This window comes from Dioscorea cayenensis, chromosome 11, assembly GCF_009730915.1.
Source record: "Dioscorea cayenensis subsp. rotundata cultivar TDr96_F1 chromosome 11, TDr96_F1_v2_PseudoChromosome.rev07_lg8_w22 25.fasta, whole genome shotgun sequence".
Taxonomy (NCBI): domain Eukaryota; kingdom Viridiplantae; phylum Streptophyta; class Magnoliopsida; order Dioscoreales; family Dioscoreaceae; genus Dioscorea; species Dioscorea cayenensis.
Window position 1 is genome coordinate 2,044,525 of NC_052481.1, and position 19,509 is coordinate 2,064,033.

At 34.2% G+C, this 19,509-nt stretch overlaps 2 protein-coding genes across 14 annotated transcripts; both read right to left on the reverse strand.

Annotated features, from left to right (window-relative positions):
• Window positions 1-33: 33 nt before the first annotated feature.
• On the reverse strand, window positions 34-7,247 carry LOC120272047 (protein MOR1-like). Of its 11 annotated transcripts, none has more exons than XM_039278776.1 (13): window positions 6,626-7,246; window positions 5,796-5,907; window positions 4,037-4,628; window positions 3,453-3,719; window positions 3,136-3,241; window positions 2,323-2,435; window positions 1,769-1,856; window positions 1,349-1,449; window positions 867-974; window positions 663-768; window positions 506-585; window positions 278-427; window positions 34-166 (listed from the first exon to the last, which is right to left on the reverse strand). In XM_039278776.1, exons 6-13 carry the CDS (start codon window positions 2,431-2,433, stop codon window positions 86-88), a joined length of 825 nt encoding a protein of 274 aa, XP_039134710.1. In that variant the 5' UTR covers window positions 2,434-2,435; window positions 3,136-3,241; window positions 3,453-3,719; window positions 4,037-4,628; window positions 5,796-5,907; window positions 6,626-7,246; the 3' UTR covers window positions 34-85. The 11 variants fall into 11 exon arrangements, with proteins under 11 accessions (XP_039134710.1, XP_039134707.1, XP_039134708.1 ...); XM_039278773.1 differs by having other exon boundaries at window positions 5,869-5,955; XM_039278774.1 differs by having other exon boundaries at window positions 5,796-5,955.
• Window positions 7,248-11,093: 3,846 nt separating this feature from the next.
• On the reverse strand, window positions 11,094-15,209 carry LOC120272080 (pentatricopeptide repeat-containing protein At5g62370-like). 3 transcript variants are annotated; one of them, XM_039278820.1, is made up of 4 exons: window positions 12,232-15,209; window positions 11,988-12,097; window positions 11,689-11,872; window positions 11,094-11,599 (listed from the first exon to the last, which is right to left on the reverse strand). In XM_039278820.1, exons 1-2 carry the CDS (start codon window positions 15,090-15,092, stop codon window positions 12,079-12,081), a joined length of 2,880 nt encoding a protein of 959 aa, XP_039134754.1. In that variant the 5' UTR covers window positions 15,093-15,209; the 3' UTR covers window positions 11,094-11,599; window positions 11,689-11,872; window positions 11,988-12,078. The 3 variants fall into 3 exon arrangements, with proteins under 3 accessions (XP_039134754.1, XP_039134755.1, XP_039134753.1); XM_039278821.1 differs by lacking the exon at window positions 11,689-11,872; XM_039278819.1 differs by having other exon boundaries at window positions 11,689-12,097.
• Between the last annotated feature and the right edge of the window lie 4,300 nt (window positions 15,210-19,509).

A 19,509-nucleotide genomic window follows, 5' to 3' on the forward strand; every position in this document is an offset into this window, starting at 1 on the left:
GAACCAAACACTGGATTTCAGAAAACCCAGTAACTCAAGTTACATGTAACTCAAAAACACTCCAAACAAACACTACCTTAGCTACCTACCAGTGTCTCGAAGGTTGGATGCCCTTGTGAGATTCTTCCATGATTTTATTAACCATATCAATGGACTCCAACCGTACTTACATTGTATGAATAGCAGTATATGCATATGATATGATCTATAAATCTCAAACTTGTTAACTAGAACAAGAGGCACAATGAACAAGATAGATTATCTTCGGCAATTATAACTTCCAGTCACGGCTTCCCAGATTTTTTAGCAGATTAGGTGTGATCTTTGCACTAATATCTTCCCAAGGCAGACCATCAGCTCCACCAGCACCTATTGAGGATGCAGAATCTGAAGCTCTTACAGTTTTCTTTGGAGCTACAGCAGCGCCCTATCCGAAAAATAAATAAATAGTAAGTTCAATCAATTTAAGGCCTCCCAAGATCTGCTTAAATACTAAATTACATACCTCGAATGGGTTCTTTTCATATTCTGCATCAAGTACACTAAGAAGTGCAGGCTTGACATCAGTAAGGAAACCTTTGATATCTGCAAAATTATCTAATTAAATACTATAAGAAAAGAAAAAGAAGCCATAGCATGACTCTATTATGGAGGAAAAATACCTGGACCAACAAATTTATGTAACACTCCGATAAGCTTAATAGTTGAGTTTCTAGTGGCAGCAACACTAGATTGTAAACCAATATCTTTACAGAAATCAATTAAGTCCTGTGAAAAATTTGCCTCCTTTTTTAAGCTAACCAAGAATCATAAAATGTGACAAACACAACAGAAAAACACATAATTAGAAAGAAAACTAGAATCACCTTCAACTTTAAGTGGGAAACACCAAAATCTTCTACTGCAGAGACCATCCATAGAATACCCTCACTGAGAACTTTGGGATTCTTGTGTTCTTTCATTATTTTGTAGAGCTATAATTCGAAAGGACAATCAATCAGTATCATTAATATTTACACTTAAAACAGGTTTATATATATATATATATATATATATAAAATCCAATCCGAGCCTATGAGGTTGCATGATCTATTTGACAAACAAGAGTCCTAGATTAATTTGATCATATCGCAGATAAGCAATCTGCATCCCCTGTCACTCAGAGTGGATGCTATATTAACTTCTAAAGTGGCCAGAAATCCTGCTTTATTATTCAAAATAAAAAAAGGGAAGAATTTAAGGTTACAATTACAAAGACCCAGGAATTTACTCCTCAACAGATTTTGCAGCAGTCCAAGAAACAGTAGTCAATAACAAAATGGGTATGAATAAATAATATTCCACTCACTCTATCAAAGATTAAACCAGGACCAACTGCCTCAGAGAATGCAGAAAGGCACTTCATTGCATGGGCACGTGTTTTAATATCAGCCACCCTCTCACTGATGCCTGCAGAAAAGAAGAATGCCCTACTAGGGTATTAACACAAGCACAAGTTCAACTCTACGACTGACAAGATGTCAACTTTGAGTCAGAATAAAATTGAAGCCATGCAGCATTACATTTATGAAAATAATGCAATTTGCACAGATAATATTGTAAGGCGCAAAGACGCATTTTAAAAAACAAAAGTAGCCCAATAAATTTATCTTCAAATATAAGAAGACATGCAAAGTAAAAAATAAGCTAAATGCCAAAGAATCAGGCTAATTATTGTTTTAGGGATATCAAGAGCGCCTATCACAATAGAACACTGCGTAGCACACACCTTGAAGACAAAGCACAACACATCGTTTTGGAAATCGTTTCACCGTTGAGGCTATATATGTGATAACCTCAATGACCTGTTGCTGGACCTGCATCAGTAGGAGTGAACTTTGGTGATAGAGTAGAAACAAAAGAAAACTCATCAGTAAGCCTGAAATTTGGAATGTGGATTAAGGAGGCAAGCAAACTAATTTCCTAAACAACACACCAAAAGGCTGAAGGCCCAAAAATTTAAGCTGACATAGGAGTGTTAATCCCCTCTGCAGAACAAGAGTTTATATTCTCAAAATAAGCTAACAATGAGGTATTCGTTTCTTCTAAAGAACAGGACAAGAGAGTAATTACTCCTTGTATTCTCCCTATCCAATCAGAATAAGAAACCTTATCACTAACCCTTGTAAAATGTTAGTTTATTGCCCCTTCTCCCAAATAAAAAGATGGAATGCAAACTACTTATTCTTTTCCACTAATCCAATCGCCATCAGTCTCTCTAATTCCTTTAGTTTCGATCCCTACAAACATGTCCCCCAGCATACAATTGAATATATCCAATACCTGGACATTCTTCTCACCCCATCCAGGAAGAGTGCATAACAAGCGAACCACAATCTCAGCAGACTGATCAAGGTCTCCAAGGTTTTCGACTTCCTGTTTAAGTGATCCCATCGCTGCCAAAAAGGAAATCATGCATAAAATATACACAAAACAAATATATGCATGAAGGAAAAACTAATGTTCAATCAATAATTAAAGGTAGAATTGCAACAATATATGCATGTATGTGTAATAGAAATAGAAAAGTTAACAGGACATGCCAGTTCAATATAAACACATTCAATTCACACTTAAAAACTGCTGGTTAATTATCACAAGTTGTGCAACTTCTGTGGGAAATTTTACTCACTAAAAAAACATCAAAGCTAATTGTCATAATATTATAACTGAAATTAGGATATCTCATGCCACATTTAGATTTAAACCAATAAAGATATGGGCAGATCTTCATTTCGAAATAGCATAAAATCATTGGGTATCTTCACATCCTTTCGACTCCAATCTACAATTTTTCTCAGAAATTATAATTTTCTTGTTTAAGCCCAATGCTATTTAATTGTTGGCATTAGAGCTAATAAATGAGTTCTAATGTACAAAAAGCAATTGTACAACAATTTTTTTTTTAAAAAAAAAGGTGTAACTTCAAGACAAATTAAAAGGTTCACATAAGAACTTTTTACTACCTGCATGAGCAGAATTAAGTGAGCCCAAAAGAGAAAAAAAAAAAAAGTAAAATGATAGATCGAATTCCCAAAGAGACCAGGACTACAGTAAAGATGCAGGAAAAAATGGTAATAAAGGATTTTACAGAAACTTCAAGGCGCTCTTTCTAAATGCTGCTTTTCAACTGTGCAATTGTATCACCTGATATAATGGAACCTAATTTCCCTTCAATTTCTTCCAAACTCATCTCAACCGGCTGTGCAATCAAGGGAAATGGAAATGCCATCATCTAAATTAGTGTTGCCACACAAATGCATGAAATAGAGAATCTCCAAGCACACATGACTTAGTAGATTTCAACCTCTTGCTACTATTTAATAGTAGCTTGCTAATTTTGTATTTTTCTAATCAAAATATAATCTATATGGACAATAATGAATGAAATTTGAAGTCTAGTAAATTAATACCTCCACATCTTCACTCTCAACAGAGACTGATGTATTCAGTTGCCCAGAACCTTCAGCTTTCTTTACAGCACTCGATTTAGCAAAGCCACGTTTTTAGCAGTTGGCTGATACAAAATCAATAACTACTTGAATCAGTAAGACGCTATTATGTAAGAAGATGCCACATGATCAAATGAGTTTTCCACTATGACTTGCAACAGCCTGAACAGGCTTCTTCCCACTAAGCATACTGGCTGCAGATCTTCGAATAAAGGCACCATCAGCAACCTTCAAAAGGATAGATTACTTTTTAGAAAGGTGAAAAAAATTAAAAGAAATTATTTTTGATTTTATGAAAGAAAAATTTAACTGAAAAGTATCACATATTAAGAATTGAAAAATCATACGCCCTTGTCATATCATCATGCCATGTAAATAATAATAAAAAATCAACTTCAATAAGGGACATTGCTGCAATTAATATGACTAAAAAATTAAAAAATTAAATTACCTTTTAAAGAAATAAGACATAGCATAAAAAAAAAACGATCACCAATAAAACATATAAAATTCAACATTGAGACTGCCCAGGCTAAGACTCTTACCGTGAGGCATGGATTTGATAGTTCTGTAGACTCCTCCTTTGGAGATAGGTCCAATAAGATTCTCTCTATCCATATCATTAAAAACAGGCAAATCATCTGATAAAGCATGAAAAAAATCAAGATCTTGAGAGGAAAAAGAGGACAAGAGATTTTTATAAAAATCAAGGAACCAATTTTCAATATCATTTTGATCAAAAAAGATGTTGCCTGAAGTGTCCTGAATGTATTCATAAATTTAAATCAAAGAGAGTATAGCATATGAAGTAAAAAATTCACTAGCTTTTTTCACTTCAAAATCAGTGCATACATACCAATAATTTTCTATAACCTTTCAACTCAAAAGGACAAGTTAACCACCCATTATAGCACACCTAATACACACGTTCTTAAGTTAAACAAACTAACTTTTAACTGACTCCAAATTAAAACAATACACAAATAATATAACTTAATTACAATAGAGCTTTCATTTAAACACACGCACACACTTGAGCCCATTTTCATCCACATCATTGCTATTAGACTGCACTTGATTCACTTCCACTTCTAGTCTTCATGGATCTCACTTTGTTTCCCTGTCGAACTTTGAAAACTGAAAACAAGTAAAATATTTAACTATCAATATTTAACAAATGTGCCTAAATATCATCAAACACCAGGAAGCACAATAGCCAATTAAAATATTCAGAGTTTTAAATAAGTCTACCAAATAAATAAGGTAGATATAAGATGCCAAACAGGACATACAAAGAGCATTTTTCAAATATCATGCCAGATTGAAAAGAAAAGAAATGAAAAAGCAACCAGTTTCAATAAAGGTGTAACTCCAGCTATCCAATAGAGGAGAGGACTGAAGAGTAACTACACAACCAAACAGAGATCAAACTTTTATTCATAAATAAAATTTGCTAACCAAGTTTATCGACAAACAATATTCCTTAACAATTGATGCAGCGGTATACTCGAGACCGTTGATTCGCGCACGAATACCCGGTAACAAGTTGTCCAAAACCCTATTGATCAAAGATAGCCAGGAATTTGGGAAGAGTAAAATCTTATTACTCAATAAAAAATTATGATCACAAACTGATTTCCTCTTGCCCATAGGCTTACATTAAATATTCAAAAATAGCACTAAGAAAGGAGATAATTCAAAAATTTATCAAAAATAGTAAATTCTCAAATATCAGCAAGAAATAAGAGATCTATCAAAATAAAGACAATTGCCACAAACGGCTCACAAATCAGAGATTTCTATTATAAGATATAACGAAATCAATTATTACTAAAAATAGCAAAATTAGGGTTTTCAAGGCCTAAACTATGAAATTTGGCCAAATTTTGATATGACTCACAAGCAAAGCTAGTGACTTGTGTTCGTTGACCCGTTTTCCTTCAAGTGAGACCCTTAAAAACCAAAACTCCACCGCTTGAAAAATTACCATAATACTCTTATTAGGCCATATCCCTTTTATCCAGAAAGACACATGCTTGCTCCTCAATACGCCCCTCATCAACAATTTGATATACTAGTCTAGCATGGTACGAATCATGATCGGCGTTGCTTTACATCTAACTTTCAAAATAGGTTTTCAAGCCAGACTATTTTGATGAGAAGATTAAATCAATATCAAAACATGTCAACCTACTCCACACAGAGCTGAACAAAAACAGTACTAATCAGATAACTCATGTCCTGAAATGTCAGTAAATTGTAAAAGAAAATCAATGCTGGCCCATTCACCAATCTGCTACTTACTATCAATAAAAATCAGCAATGGGGCATGTAATTGACTTCATTAACTGTGCTAAAGATCTTTTGTGAGACATACATTTGGTGGTATTGGCTCTTGCATTGTGTTTTGATAACCCTGCGAGGGTGGAATGATAACCCGACAAATTGATAAATTAACAATGACCTGTAATAAGAATATTTTAAAGCTCATATTATCAGTATCAAAACATCACAACACACTAAACTGATAAATTAGCTCACTAGTTCAAAAAGAGCTTCAAGAAAAAAAACCATGATGTAAATGTTTGACACTAGTTTGCAGATTAGGGTTCAAACTTCAAAGAAGAATGAAAGCAATACCAATTAACTCCATACATACAAATAAACAAATCGATAAATCAAACATTCACATCAACCTAATTATCAGCAATTAAACCCAATAGACCATTAATGAGCATACTAATTCAAGAATGGACTTAATCTGAAGATCATTTATTAACTATAGAGTCTGTATAGCAAAAAAAACAGTATTCTTTCAACGTTGGGACAGAATGGAAAGGTTATAATTGATAGACCATTAATCAGCATACTAATTCAAGAATGGAACTAACCTGAAGATCATTGATTAAGTACAGAGTCTATATAGCAGAAAAAGAATTCTTTCAACACTGGAACAAAATGGAAAAGTTGATACTTGATTCACTACAATAATCTGCAGATCATAGATTCACTAGAGTCTATGTGGCAAGAAAATATGTCCAAAAAAAAACACTCTTTCAACATCGGGACAAAATGTCAAGGTCTTAAGAAAACCAACCTGTGATAATGAGCTTTGCCTTCTGAGCTTGAAATACCTGATCTCCAGCGAGCAAAGCCCAAGCGTGGCTACGAGAAGGGATCACAGGCGCCCTCTTCAGCATCATTCTTCCGCTCAGCGTTAGCTGCAGCACTGAGTGCGCCGCCACTGCCGCAGATATTCCCACCAAGTACCACGAGACAGAGCCACACCAGCAACGACGCCAAGCACGTCACCCTCACCACAAACCCTGTCATTTCCCGGTTCCGCGAATTCATCATCGGAGAACGATGCCCCGGCATGAGTGGCCCGCTCATCGTGACGGTGTCTGCCTGCTTCGTCTCCACTCATCTGGATGCCCTTCTCCTTCTCCGGTGGCGGAGAAGGAGAGGTGGTCGTCGCAACTGGAAAAGGTGAAGAAGGCGGAGGCATGAGCGGGCAGCGATGTGGCGGCGGTTGTCGAGGGTGGAGAGGATGCGGACGGTGGCTGAGCGGCGCACGAGCTGACGAAGTGGGGGCGATGTGGAGGATAGCTTTGCGATTAGGGTTTCGTTGGTGGTGGTGAATCTGGGGAATTTGATGAAGATGGACGGCTGCTTGTGCATCACGAGGATCTCACTTGCTTTTGATTGAAGTGGTGGACATACTACATCTAATAACGATCACTAATGTGCACAAACATCTTTCTTTACATTATGTAAGGGTATATATATGGGTTTTTTTAAAAATAAATATTACAATTTTTTATTTAATTACGGAATAAGGTTAGTTTAAAAAAATTACACATTTAGGTAAAACGGTAATTAGATTGTCGTTTTATGTGGGCTTAAATAGAAAACGGTAACCATGAACACCACCAAACAAACAACGCAATAATGTTTATGGCTTTAAAAAAAAAGCTGGTTCCTTTCTTAACAAATCCGGAGAGTTTAGCAAAATAATAAACACAAATAGAAAAGAATACCTGAAAACCAAAAAAGTAACAATGTTGAGTGAACTTCATTCAAGAACAGTACCAGACAAATAACACAAAGTCTTTGGCTTGGAAAAAGCTGCTTCCTTTCTTGACAAAACTAAAAAGATATCATCAAACTACTAATCAACAGAAACAGAATAGCTAAGAATAAGAAGTGCATGAGCTTCATTTATGAAAATGCTATATGTTACTACTAGCTTTCACGAATTGCTTACCCGAATGAGGTGGTGACTTACATGACATCCAACTTATACTGCCATTCTCTTTCCTAATTAGCAATTTAAAAAAAAATAATAAAACAAAAAGGATGGAAAGAGACTCAAGGATTAAAGCCCTAAAGAGGATGGTGACTTACATGACTTAATGATTTTAATTTTAATTTTTTAAAATCAGGTATTTTAATCATTGAGAAGTTTGAGTTCTTTGTTTTGATTTGAATGCTTCTTTTTTTTGTTAGGATTACATGCATTCTGTGAATTTGGATAAGATAAAAATGAGTGAAAAATAGGTAAGTTGTTATAGTTGAGTAGATTGACTTGGTAAATTCAGTTATGGGTGTAACTATGTAAACAAACAGAAAAAGTAGAAATGTTTTGGTTGTTTGCACCTTTATCACTATATGTTTGTGATGTCCATTCGGCCAAATAAACATTACCAAATAAAAGCATATGGCCTAGATATTGATGGAAAAAGTTATTCACATGGACTAATTTTAATTTTTTTCCTTTATTTTATAAAATATTTTTCAAATATTATCCCCTCAAATATCTTCCTTCCCAACCCTCTTTTGAGGTGGGGATTTGTCACTCTCATTGGTGTCTTTTTTTCAAACCTGATTTTTGAAAATTGTTTTGATTTGGTTATTTTATTTTGTGAGCCTAATAATTGCACCCAACCTCTAATAATTGTGCCCTTTTCATGGTAAACCAAGCAACCACGAGGCAGCATCCTTATTTCTTCTTTCAGGCAGTGTTTGAATGTTTTTGAGAAATGAGGTTTGAAATTTGTTGAAAGTTTGATTCTTTTTCTATTTTGGTGTGAAATTAGGGTGCGATTTGAAAATTTTTTTAAATTAGATATCTTAATCATTGAGAAGGTTAAGTTCTTTGTTTTGATTTGTCCCTAACAAAATCCAACAGCATTTCAAATTGATTGATGAATGGATTCTCCTCGCAGGTGGAGCTTCTCTACACCAAGTTTGCTTCTTTGGTGAAATCAGATCACTAGAGAGATCTTGGAAATCTTCGCCGGCGCTGATTTACTCATTTAGTCTGGTACGTCTTCAACCCTAAACTTCTCTCTCTGCTTCACTTTTGTTCTTCATTTTGGACGTTCTCTTTCATCAATCAAGTAAAGTCTCTATATTATTATTATTATCATCATTATTTTTTTCCTCTTGAATGATCTCAACAGGAATATTCAAGTCTTCATCATCAATGCAGGCATGATTCAGTTTGATTTCTATATTGATGTTTTTAATCATCTTATTATGTAGGGTGCCTTTATTGAGGTTTGATTTCTGTATATTCAGTTTGAAATCATCTTATAGGTTTTTTATTTTTGAAGCGAAGATAAAACAAAATTTGGTATAATTAATGCTTTTTAATTTCTGAAATATTGATGGTATTGTTGTCGATAGATGTAGTGAGGTTGATGATAGAACTCTCACAGTGGAGTTCTTTCCGGTTGCTAAACACACATTGAACAATCCCTAATTTCAATTCTGATTTCTATTTTAATTAATTTATTTATTTGTAGGAAATTGAGGATGAGGACTGTTAAAGCTCCTTACACAATTTGTTTGGAACTAGGGAAATATTGATGCACAGGTGTGTGACCTCATTTGGAGTTATGCTTGGTTTTGATAGAGTATGAAGCTGACGCTGCCGGAGAGAAGATGGTTGGATCTACCCAAATAGGACGATTAATTGACAAGTTTGGAGGGTTATACTTTTTGATAAGAAAGCAATCAGTGAAAATCCAGTCCTTTTTTATATATTTAATTTATTTTAATTTTATTTTTCAATTAAATTCATGTTGACAGGTCTTATTTTTGGATGAAGATAAGCCACAATTGTTGACTCTATAAGCTACAATTGTTGACTCTGGCCTTGTATAATTAGGGGCCGTTTGGTTCGCGGTAATGTAGAAAGATTACCACGTGTTACGTGGTAATCTGAAAATATCACCACGTTTGGCATTACACAAGTGGTAATCTAGATGGTAATATCACATTACCAACTTATAAATATTACCAAGAAAGTGGTAATCCCATTACCACCAAATTTGGTGTCTATCTTGGATTACCGTGGTAATCTTATAACTTTGTATATTTTAACAAATAGATTACCATGACAACCAAACACGGTAATGAATTATTCCCGGTAATAAGAGTTTCCAACCAAACATGGTTATATTAAATTACCACAATATTCCCAACTATATAACATTCCCACTCATATTATCATGGTAATCTCGTTACGTGGTAATATGTCATTACCACGAACCAAACGGCCCCTTAATGTAATCCTGTCAATTCGTTGTCATCTTGAGTGAATTTGTTTTGATTTTTTATGTACTTATATAAGGAATAAAATAAAAAACAAACTTCACATTATAATGGTGTGAGACTTTTATATTTAATTCACGGCTTAAGATTTTGTTTATCATCATAATATTAATAAATAAAATTTTTGATATTTATTTTATAATGTTTTTTTAAAGAAACAGTTAGATTAACTTAAATTAATTATTCATTAATAAATTTAAATTTATTTAAAATCTTTATTTTTATTATATATATAAATATATTTATTTTTTAATTTGGAATAGATAAGTGACACTGCATAATAATTAAAGAAATCTCACATGCATCACCAAGCATTCGAACTTAAAAGATCGTTTGTTAAACTCCCTTGATTTAGAAACAATAAACAAATATGTCAAATTTTAAATATCCAACATAACATTCCTTGACACCAACAATTCATGATTTCAAATAATAAAATATAAAAACCATAACCCTTGCCATGACCTCCAACACTTACATTTCTCTTAAAAAAAATGAGTTGTTTTTCCTTAGCTATTTCAAGCCATCTTTTTCAACGTCTAGAAAAGGGATTTGCTTTTTTTATTTAATTTTCATTATTGCAATCCCTTCATTATAAATGTAAGTGAATAAAAAAAATTATATAAATAAAAAAATAAACGTATATTTATTAATTTTCTAAATGCAAAATTGCATTAACTAATTAAAATAAATAAATAAATATATGACTGAAGACTTTTTTGATTGATATAGTTTATACTATCTTCGCATTTTTTTAATGATATATTCAACACGCAGCGTTAGCGTGGGTATTTAATCTAGTATATATTAAATTCACAAAGATGCATAAATATTATTAAAAAATGGATTTTTCAGATTTCTTTTATATCACAATACATATACAAGTAAATCAATAAGGGGTATGAAAACGTTAGCCACCCTTATTTAACCATTACTAGCTACTAGTTAATCATAGGGAGAGAGAGAGAGAGAAGTTCTCTCTTGTGAAAAATAAATAGCATCTTAAATATAGTCTCTCTCAAAGATTCTTATACAACACATCGCATAGTAACATTTTAGTTACAAGGTCATGAATCTTACATCCAAATGACTTGTGCTTTCTCAAAATTAAACAATATTCTCTTCAAAAAATAAAAAATAAAAATAATGAAACCACCTTTTAAATATAGAAAGCCTCAGTCAGATGCATATCCTACTTAAGCTAAAACAAAATGTAGATACAGACCGTTGGTTGATTTAGTGCTTCATCTTGTCATTTGATAGTTCGTTATTTGAGCCAGAGTAGTTCTGTTGTTTTTGAAATAGAGGGAGTATGTGCAGGCTGCTGCTCTTGATGCTGTTGTGCCTTCTGCAGTTGCTGCAGATGAAACATATTAAGATTCAGCTGCATTTGCTGGCTCAAGCTGTTGGACAGACGGTGAGGACACCGAGCTCAGCAGTAACTAGTTTCAGGCACTGTACTTCTGTGGTTAGTGCTTCATTTAGAGCTGCATATACAAAGCTCATGATATCAATAGTAATGAAATCAACAATTCAAAGGAATACCAAAAGGACAAGCTTCATATCATGGGCTAACCTTGCCAATTATTGTGAGACACATTCATACAAAAGATAATGCCAATCAGTTGAAGTGATTTGCCAAATTTTGGGTGTTCTTGATCTATACATCTGAGAGATTCTAACACCCCACACAAAACCAGCAAACTTGACAAGAGCCTTGTCAATGATCCAACATAATAACCAAACATACTAAGAGAAATCTATATAACACACAAAGAAAAAGTGTCACAGTAGAACATATCTACCAACCTTGTGACAAAACACAAAAGAAATCTATGTTCTACCATACATATGTGTAGTATATCATTTAAGCACCTGAAAAGAATGCCCCCCCAGATTTTTTGAAGTAACAGTGGTCATGTCCCTGACTCTCCACCGATAGCACAAAAAAGAGGCATCTGTGTGCTCAACCTTCAGGCAGAACCCTTCAAGAAAAACATATATGCTTAATTATCAATAGTTAACTCATCAAAAGGATATTTCTATTTATATGCCTTCCAGGCAGACATGCAAATTAAAGAAAAGGAAAATTTTTTGAGTTACAGAAAGCATTACTCACTCATAAACTGGTATATTTTTGTCAATCACAAAAGCCAGATCATATTCTCCATGCTTATAACAAACATTGAGCAACTGTTTCTTTGCCTCATTATCTGGAGTTTTTCCTCTTTTAAGCATCATGTCGAAGGTTTTGTGAGCTGCCTGAAAACTTTCCTCTTCCAAGAGCATGAAGAGCAATTTGTTATATTTATCATGCTGTGGTGTATAGCCAAGCAAGACCATTTCCTCAAATAGCCTAAATGCCAGATCGCTAGCATGACTTAGACAGAGGCAGTCAAGTAATCTATGACATGAAGATTTGCTAGGGAAAAACCCTCTCTTTCGCATCATGTAAAAAAGAGATAATGCCTCCATCCCTCTTTCAGCGATAGAATAACCTTTTATAAGAGTATCAAGAGTAACATTATCAGCCATGCAACCATTTCTGTTCATCTGGTTAAATAATTCTGTCGCACAATCAATCTCACCAGAATTGATATGGGCACCTATTAAGATGGTACATGCTACTTGGTTAATGACAACACCGGCTTTGTCCATAGAATCTATGAGGGCATTAACATTGTTTCTCATATTAGCTCGGCAAAACCCATTAATCATCCCATTGTAAATATGCAAATCCGGAACCAAGCCAACATCCGGAAGATGTAGTATATACTCCATGGCTAGCTCAATTTTTTCTTTAGTAGTTCCACAACGGACATTTTGAGTTAGCTTTCCTGGCACAAAAGTATTTCGTGATAACAACTTAAAAAGTAAGCACCTTGCTTCCTCCAATTTTACAGCTAAAGAAAGTTTCATTTTTTCATGCCGTGAGACATTTCTGCATATACCATTGATCACAGCTCCAAATGTGATAATATTAGGTTCAACCTGGTTCCTCACCATCAATGCAAATAGATCTAGTCCAAAGCGAACATCCCCTTTCTTAAGGAACTGGTTTATGAGCATTGTGTAAAGGACTGTGTTTGGCACAAAACCATCCTCCAGCATCATATGCAGATATTTGCCAGCCATTCTAAACATGTTAGTCTTTACCAGTCCATTAATAAGAGCATTGTAAGCATGGGAACTTGGTCGAATATCACGACAGACCATCTCATCAAACAGATATCGAGCATCAACAATCTTTCCCATCTTTGAATAACTGTTGATGAGTGCAGTGTAGATCCCTTTATCTGGCATGATGCCTGCCTGTAGCATCCTGTCAAAGGTGAGCTCAGCTTCCATCATCCTCCCTGCTTTGCACAAAGATCTTATGATTGAGTTATAAACATCAACAGGAAGCCTAAAACCCTGCTGTATCATCTCATCAAAAGCTATCAATGCTAAATCTATGTCTCCGCGCTTGCAGTGAAAATTTATAACAATTGAATGTGTAGCCAGATCAGGAAGCACACCTCTACTTCTCATAAGACATAAAAGAGAGTAAGCGTCATCAATTCTATCCTCCTTGCACAAACATGTCATTAAGAAATTATAATGAGAAATTGAAGGCGCAGATCCATGATCAACCATATTCTCCAATAAGAGATGAGCAATGTTAAACTTACCCAGTGAGCACACAGATCCTAACAAAATATGGAGAACCACTTTCAATGAGATTATATTGTTTCCTGCCATCTCATCAAAAAGAAGCCTGACTCCCCGCTGCAATTCCTCATCTGAATCAGAAGTACACAATCGGACAAACCTCGAAACGCTGATATTGCAACCATTCCTGGACAGATGATCCAAAACCTTGCCCATCATCCAAGACATATGATCAAATGGAAGATTCTTAATCAGCAACTGAAACATACTGTCATCAGGGATGAGGCCACAGTCAAGCATCTTCTCAAACCACTTCTCCACCTCCACCAATCTCTTCGCCCTGCAAAGTGTGGTTATCACTGCAGTATAGCAATGCAGATTTGGGGTCAAACCATAACTCTTCATTGTGTCAAGAAGCGCCAAAGCAGAGTCCACATCAGAGTTTTTACAGTACCAGCTGATCATCGTATTGAAAGTAACCACATTTGGCTTGAGGCCACATCCCACCATTTCATGGAACAACTCCCAACCCTCATCAACAAAATTAAACTTCAAGAGCCCATTAATTATTGTATTATACAAGTATACATCTAGTTCACAGCCAATCCTCTCCTTCAACTCCTTAAAAAGATCAAGAGCCAAATTTATCTTTCCTTCCCTGACGTACCCATGAATCATGGCCGTGCACAGCTTACAATCCAAAACGAACCCATGCAACTTCATGAGCCTACAAACTCGCTCGGCGTCCAACATTCTCTGCCTTTTGCAAAAGCCATAAGCCAAGGACTTCAACAAAGGGTGAGACGGCCGAATGCCATCACCAAGCATTACATCAAACAGGAAGCATGCTTCATTCAGGTAACCCTCGGAGCACAACCAAGTAATCAAAACGTGATAAGAGGACGCAGGCGGGAGAACACCAGCTTTGGCCATGCGGAAAAACAGTGAGAGAGCGTGCGACACCTGTTCTTTGACACACAATAGCCGAAGCAACGTGCCGTAGGAGGCTAAACTGGGCAAAGTTCCGAGCTGTATGATGGAATTAAAATGGGATTGGGCCCCGGGAAGGTCTCGGAGCTTGCAGTAGCAAAGGAGCATTGAGTCAAGAAGAGATGTGTCAGAGATGGACGGAGAGGTGAAGGAGAGGAAGACCTGGGACGCCTTCGTAAATTGGCGTGACGACAAGAGGGTACGGAGGACGCGGGCAGGGTCCATGGGGAGGCCTACGCTTGATGAGGAGGCATAGCGGACGGAAAGGGCGACAGAGGGCAAGCCACGGCGGAGGAGGGAGGCAAAGAAGGAGAAGCAGTGGTCGCTGTGGCTGGCCATGGCAACAGGAAGAGAGAGTTTTGACGGTATAGAGGAGGAAGCGAAGCGGCGAAGGCATGGAGGGGGCGGCTAGGGTTTCTAAGTGATGGTGGGAGATGGAAGGCAAGGTTGGGTAAAATAGACATTACAAAATTACAGCTAATTACTTATTCAGATTCGTTCTCCATATCAAAACAAATTGGAAAAATGCCTAATGACCAAATGATCTACTGGTATACGGGTCATTAATAGAGTTTTTTTCCAAGTGATGACAGTTCGATTCTTGGCTGAAAGAATATTTTTGGGAGATGTGAGCGATGGTTGTGTGTGGGTGGTCCCAGAGCCCATGTGTGCGTAGGTCTCACCCCCATTTACTTCACTGAGGCTTGTGCAGACGATTTAGCAGGGCCTTCGGGCTGTCCGTTACTCTTGTAAAAAAAACAAATTGAAAAAATAGATTAAAAGAAAATTTGACAATCAAGTAATATGTCATGATAATTATATCATTCATTATAAAAATATTTCAAAATATACTGACATTCACAAGAACACTAGCTCATATATATATATATTATATACATCTATATATCCGTACATACAGATAACTAAAGTAGATATATAGCATGTCTTAAAAATATTAATTATAACATCTAGAGTATTTCAAAGAATAATTATAAATATTTTTAAAAATATTATTATATTTAAATATTTGTATGCTATTAATTATGACATTAGTAACCAAAAAGTTTAAATGCATTTATTAGATTGAAAAATATTTGGTTTATAGAAAATTTAGTTAAATGTAATTCTAAATGCAGTGGATTTTTAGTTACAATATAACTGAAAATACTTTATTTTCAAAATATAGTACAGTCAAATCTTGCGTTTGGTTGGATGTAACTGAAATTACTGTATTATAAGATTTTATGTTTGTTTTGAAGGATTTGTAAATCTGAAATTAGAAAACACGTGTATAAGTCTATACATATGTCTGTGTATATACATATATATCTATATAAATATATCTATATGTGTGTGTATATATGTATGTATACATATATGTATATGAGTATATGTATATGTATGTATCTATGCATATATGCATTTATATACATACCTATATATGTGTATTTGTACATATAAACATACTATGTATAGGTATATCTAGATAGTATATATACATATATACATATATGTATATATATATATGTATGTATGTATGTATGTATATGCATATACATTGATTTTGAACTCCCGAGATTTTGTTTTATGATTATTTTGACTGTAAAACAAAATCTCTCAATGATGGATTTTAAAAAACACATGGAAAATAAAATACATCAAAACAAACACATGAGTTTAAAAAGATAAAGGATTTGGAGTCATATAAAACTCAAAATCAACTGAAATAAACACACCCTAAGCCAACAAGCAATAGTCTAAAGTTATTTAAGCAAACTTCTTTTAGATCTATTTGCAAATAATAATTGAAAAGAGGTTTTTGCTTTGGTTTATATAAGTAAATTTAAATAAAATTAAGTCATCAAAATATAGAAAATGAAAAAAATGAAAAATAGTGAAACTCTATAAATTGAATGTATATTTAAAAAATATGATAACAATCCTAACGTCATTCATTCTGATTTTGATTATTTTAATAAATTGTAGAAGAGGTTGTCATAGTTATTATTGTGTATACTTTTTGTTTCTATTTTTTTGCTTCTTATTTTTTTTAAATGATTCTCTTGGATATTGTATCATTTGCATTTATTTTAGGGAAAATTACTATTTACCCCTACACTGTTTAAAATTTCCCAAATAACCCCTGCAAGTTATGAATACCGCGGACAACCCTTCCTTTATCATTTTACTTCCTTTTTATCCCTTGTAGGTCACTTGGATTGGGTCCATGTTGTGAAATTGCATCATTGCCCTTAAAAATGGTGGGAAAAAAACCGTCCAATCACATCATGTCTAACATTTTTTACATTTCTTTTCTATTTTCTGAAACAAACTTTGGAAGGCTTTTGTCCTTGTCCTGTCCCTGTTTCCGTTTAAAATTATACAGTTTTTTGTTTAAACATAAATGTTTCCGTTTAAAATTATCAAGTTTCTGTTTAAATATATCCAGTTTAAGTTTAAACAGAAATGATTTTAGTAGGTATTCGGATTCTACGAGCGTATCCGTCCCACCTCACGGTCACCGTGACGATTTAGTAGGCCTTCCTTACTCGTTAGATCATTTTGAAGTTTTGTCATTGCATGTCGGACAACGTTATGTAGGCGCTAACCATTTAAAAAACTTATTTCACTACAACGAGTGCGGACACAATCGTAGATCTTGCAAAGAAACTATCGCCAACTAAGCATAAATGATAACTTATATTCGTTACATATGTTTGCCACAAACTATCGCATATTATCAGACATTTTGCTCGTTATTTATGAAAATCGCTTTTCATAAACAAACGCAAATTTAAAATGAAACAATGATATTTAAACATAAACATAGTTAGACAAGTTAATTATTGATTAACTATCCCGTCCCGCTTTAAAAACTTATGTTTTTTTCTCAACTATTATTGTCATGTCCTTGTTTTCCGCTTTAAAATTATACAATTTTTTTATTTAAGCATAAATGGTTCCGTTTAAATTTATCAAGTCTTTGTTTAAAATGTTATGTCTCTGCTTAAATACATCCAGCTTTTAAGTTTAAAACGTAAATGATTTTTAGTAGGTATTCGGATTCTACTGAGCGTATCCGGTCCCCACCCTCACGGTCAACGCGGACGATTTAGTAGGCCTTCCTTACTCGTTAGATCATTTTTGAAGTTTTTGTCATCGCATGCCTGGACAACGCTATGTAGGCGCTTAACCATTTAAAAAAACTTATTTCACTACAACGAGCGCGACACAATCGTAGATCTTCGAAAGAAACTATCGCCAACTAAGCATAAATGATAACTTATATTCGTTACATATGTTTTGCCACAAACTATCGTGATATTATCAGTACATTTTGCTCGTTATTTATGAAAATCGCTTTTCATAAACAAACGCAAATTTAAAATGAAACGATGATATTTAAACATAAACATAGTCAGACAAGTTAATTATTGATTAACTATCCCGCTTTTCGCTTAAAACTTATGTTTTTTTCTCAACTATTATTGTCATGTTCTTGTTTCCGCTTTAAAAATTATACAATTTTTTATTTAAGCATAAATGTTTCCGTTTAAATTTATCAAGTCTCTGTTTAAAATGTTATGTCTCTGTTTAAATATATCCAGTTTTAGTTTAAACAGAAATGATTTTAGTAGGTATTCGGATTCTACGAGCGTATCCGTCCACCCTCAAGGCCACCGTGACGATTTAGTAGGCTTTCCTTACTCGTTAGATCATTTTGAAGTTTTGTTATTGCATGTTGGACAACGTTTTGTAGGCGCTAACCATTTAAAAAACCCACTTCACTACTACGAGTGCGGACACAATCGTAGATCTTGCGAAGTAACTATCGCCAACTAAGCATTAATGATAACTTATATTCGTTACATATGTTTGCCACAAACTATCGCATATTATTGTACATTTTGCTCGTTATTTATGAAAATCGTTTTTCATAAACAAACGTAAATTTAAAAATGAAACGATGATATTTAAACATAAACATAGTCTAGTACTAAGTTAATTATTGATTAATTATCCCGGCTCCGCTTAAAACTTATGTTTTTTTCTAAACTATTATTGTCATGTCCTTGTTTTCCGCTTTAAAATTATACAATTTTTTTATTTAAGCATAAATGGTTCCGCTTTAAATTTATCAAGTCTCTGTTTAAAATGTTATGTCTCTGTTTAAATATATCCAGTTTTAGTTTAAACAGAAATGATTTTAGTAGGTATTTGGATTCTACGAGCGTATCCGTCCACCCTCAAGGCCACCGTGACGATTTAGTAGGCTTTCCTTACTCGTTAGATCATTTTGAAGTTTTGTCATTGCATGTCGGACAACGTTTTGTAGGCGCTAATCATTTAAAAAACCCACTTCACTACCACGAGTGCGGACACAATCGTAGATCTTGCAAAGAAACTATCGCGAACTAAGCATAAATGATAACTTATATTCGTTACATATGTTTGCCACAAACTATCGCATATTATTGTACATTTTGCGACGTTATTTATGAAAATCGCTTTTCACAAACAAACGCAAAATTTAAAATGAAACGATGATATTTAAAACATAAACATAGTCGTATGCAAGTTAATTATTGATTAATTATCCCGACTTTTCGCTAAACTTATGTTTTTTCAACTATTATTGTCATGTCCTTGTTTCCGTTTAAAATTATACAGTTTTTCATTTAAGCATAAATGTTTACGTTTAAATTTATCAAGTCTCTGTTTAAAATGTTATGTCTCTGTTTAAATATATCCAGTT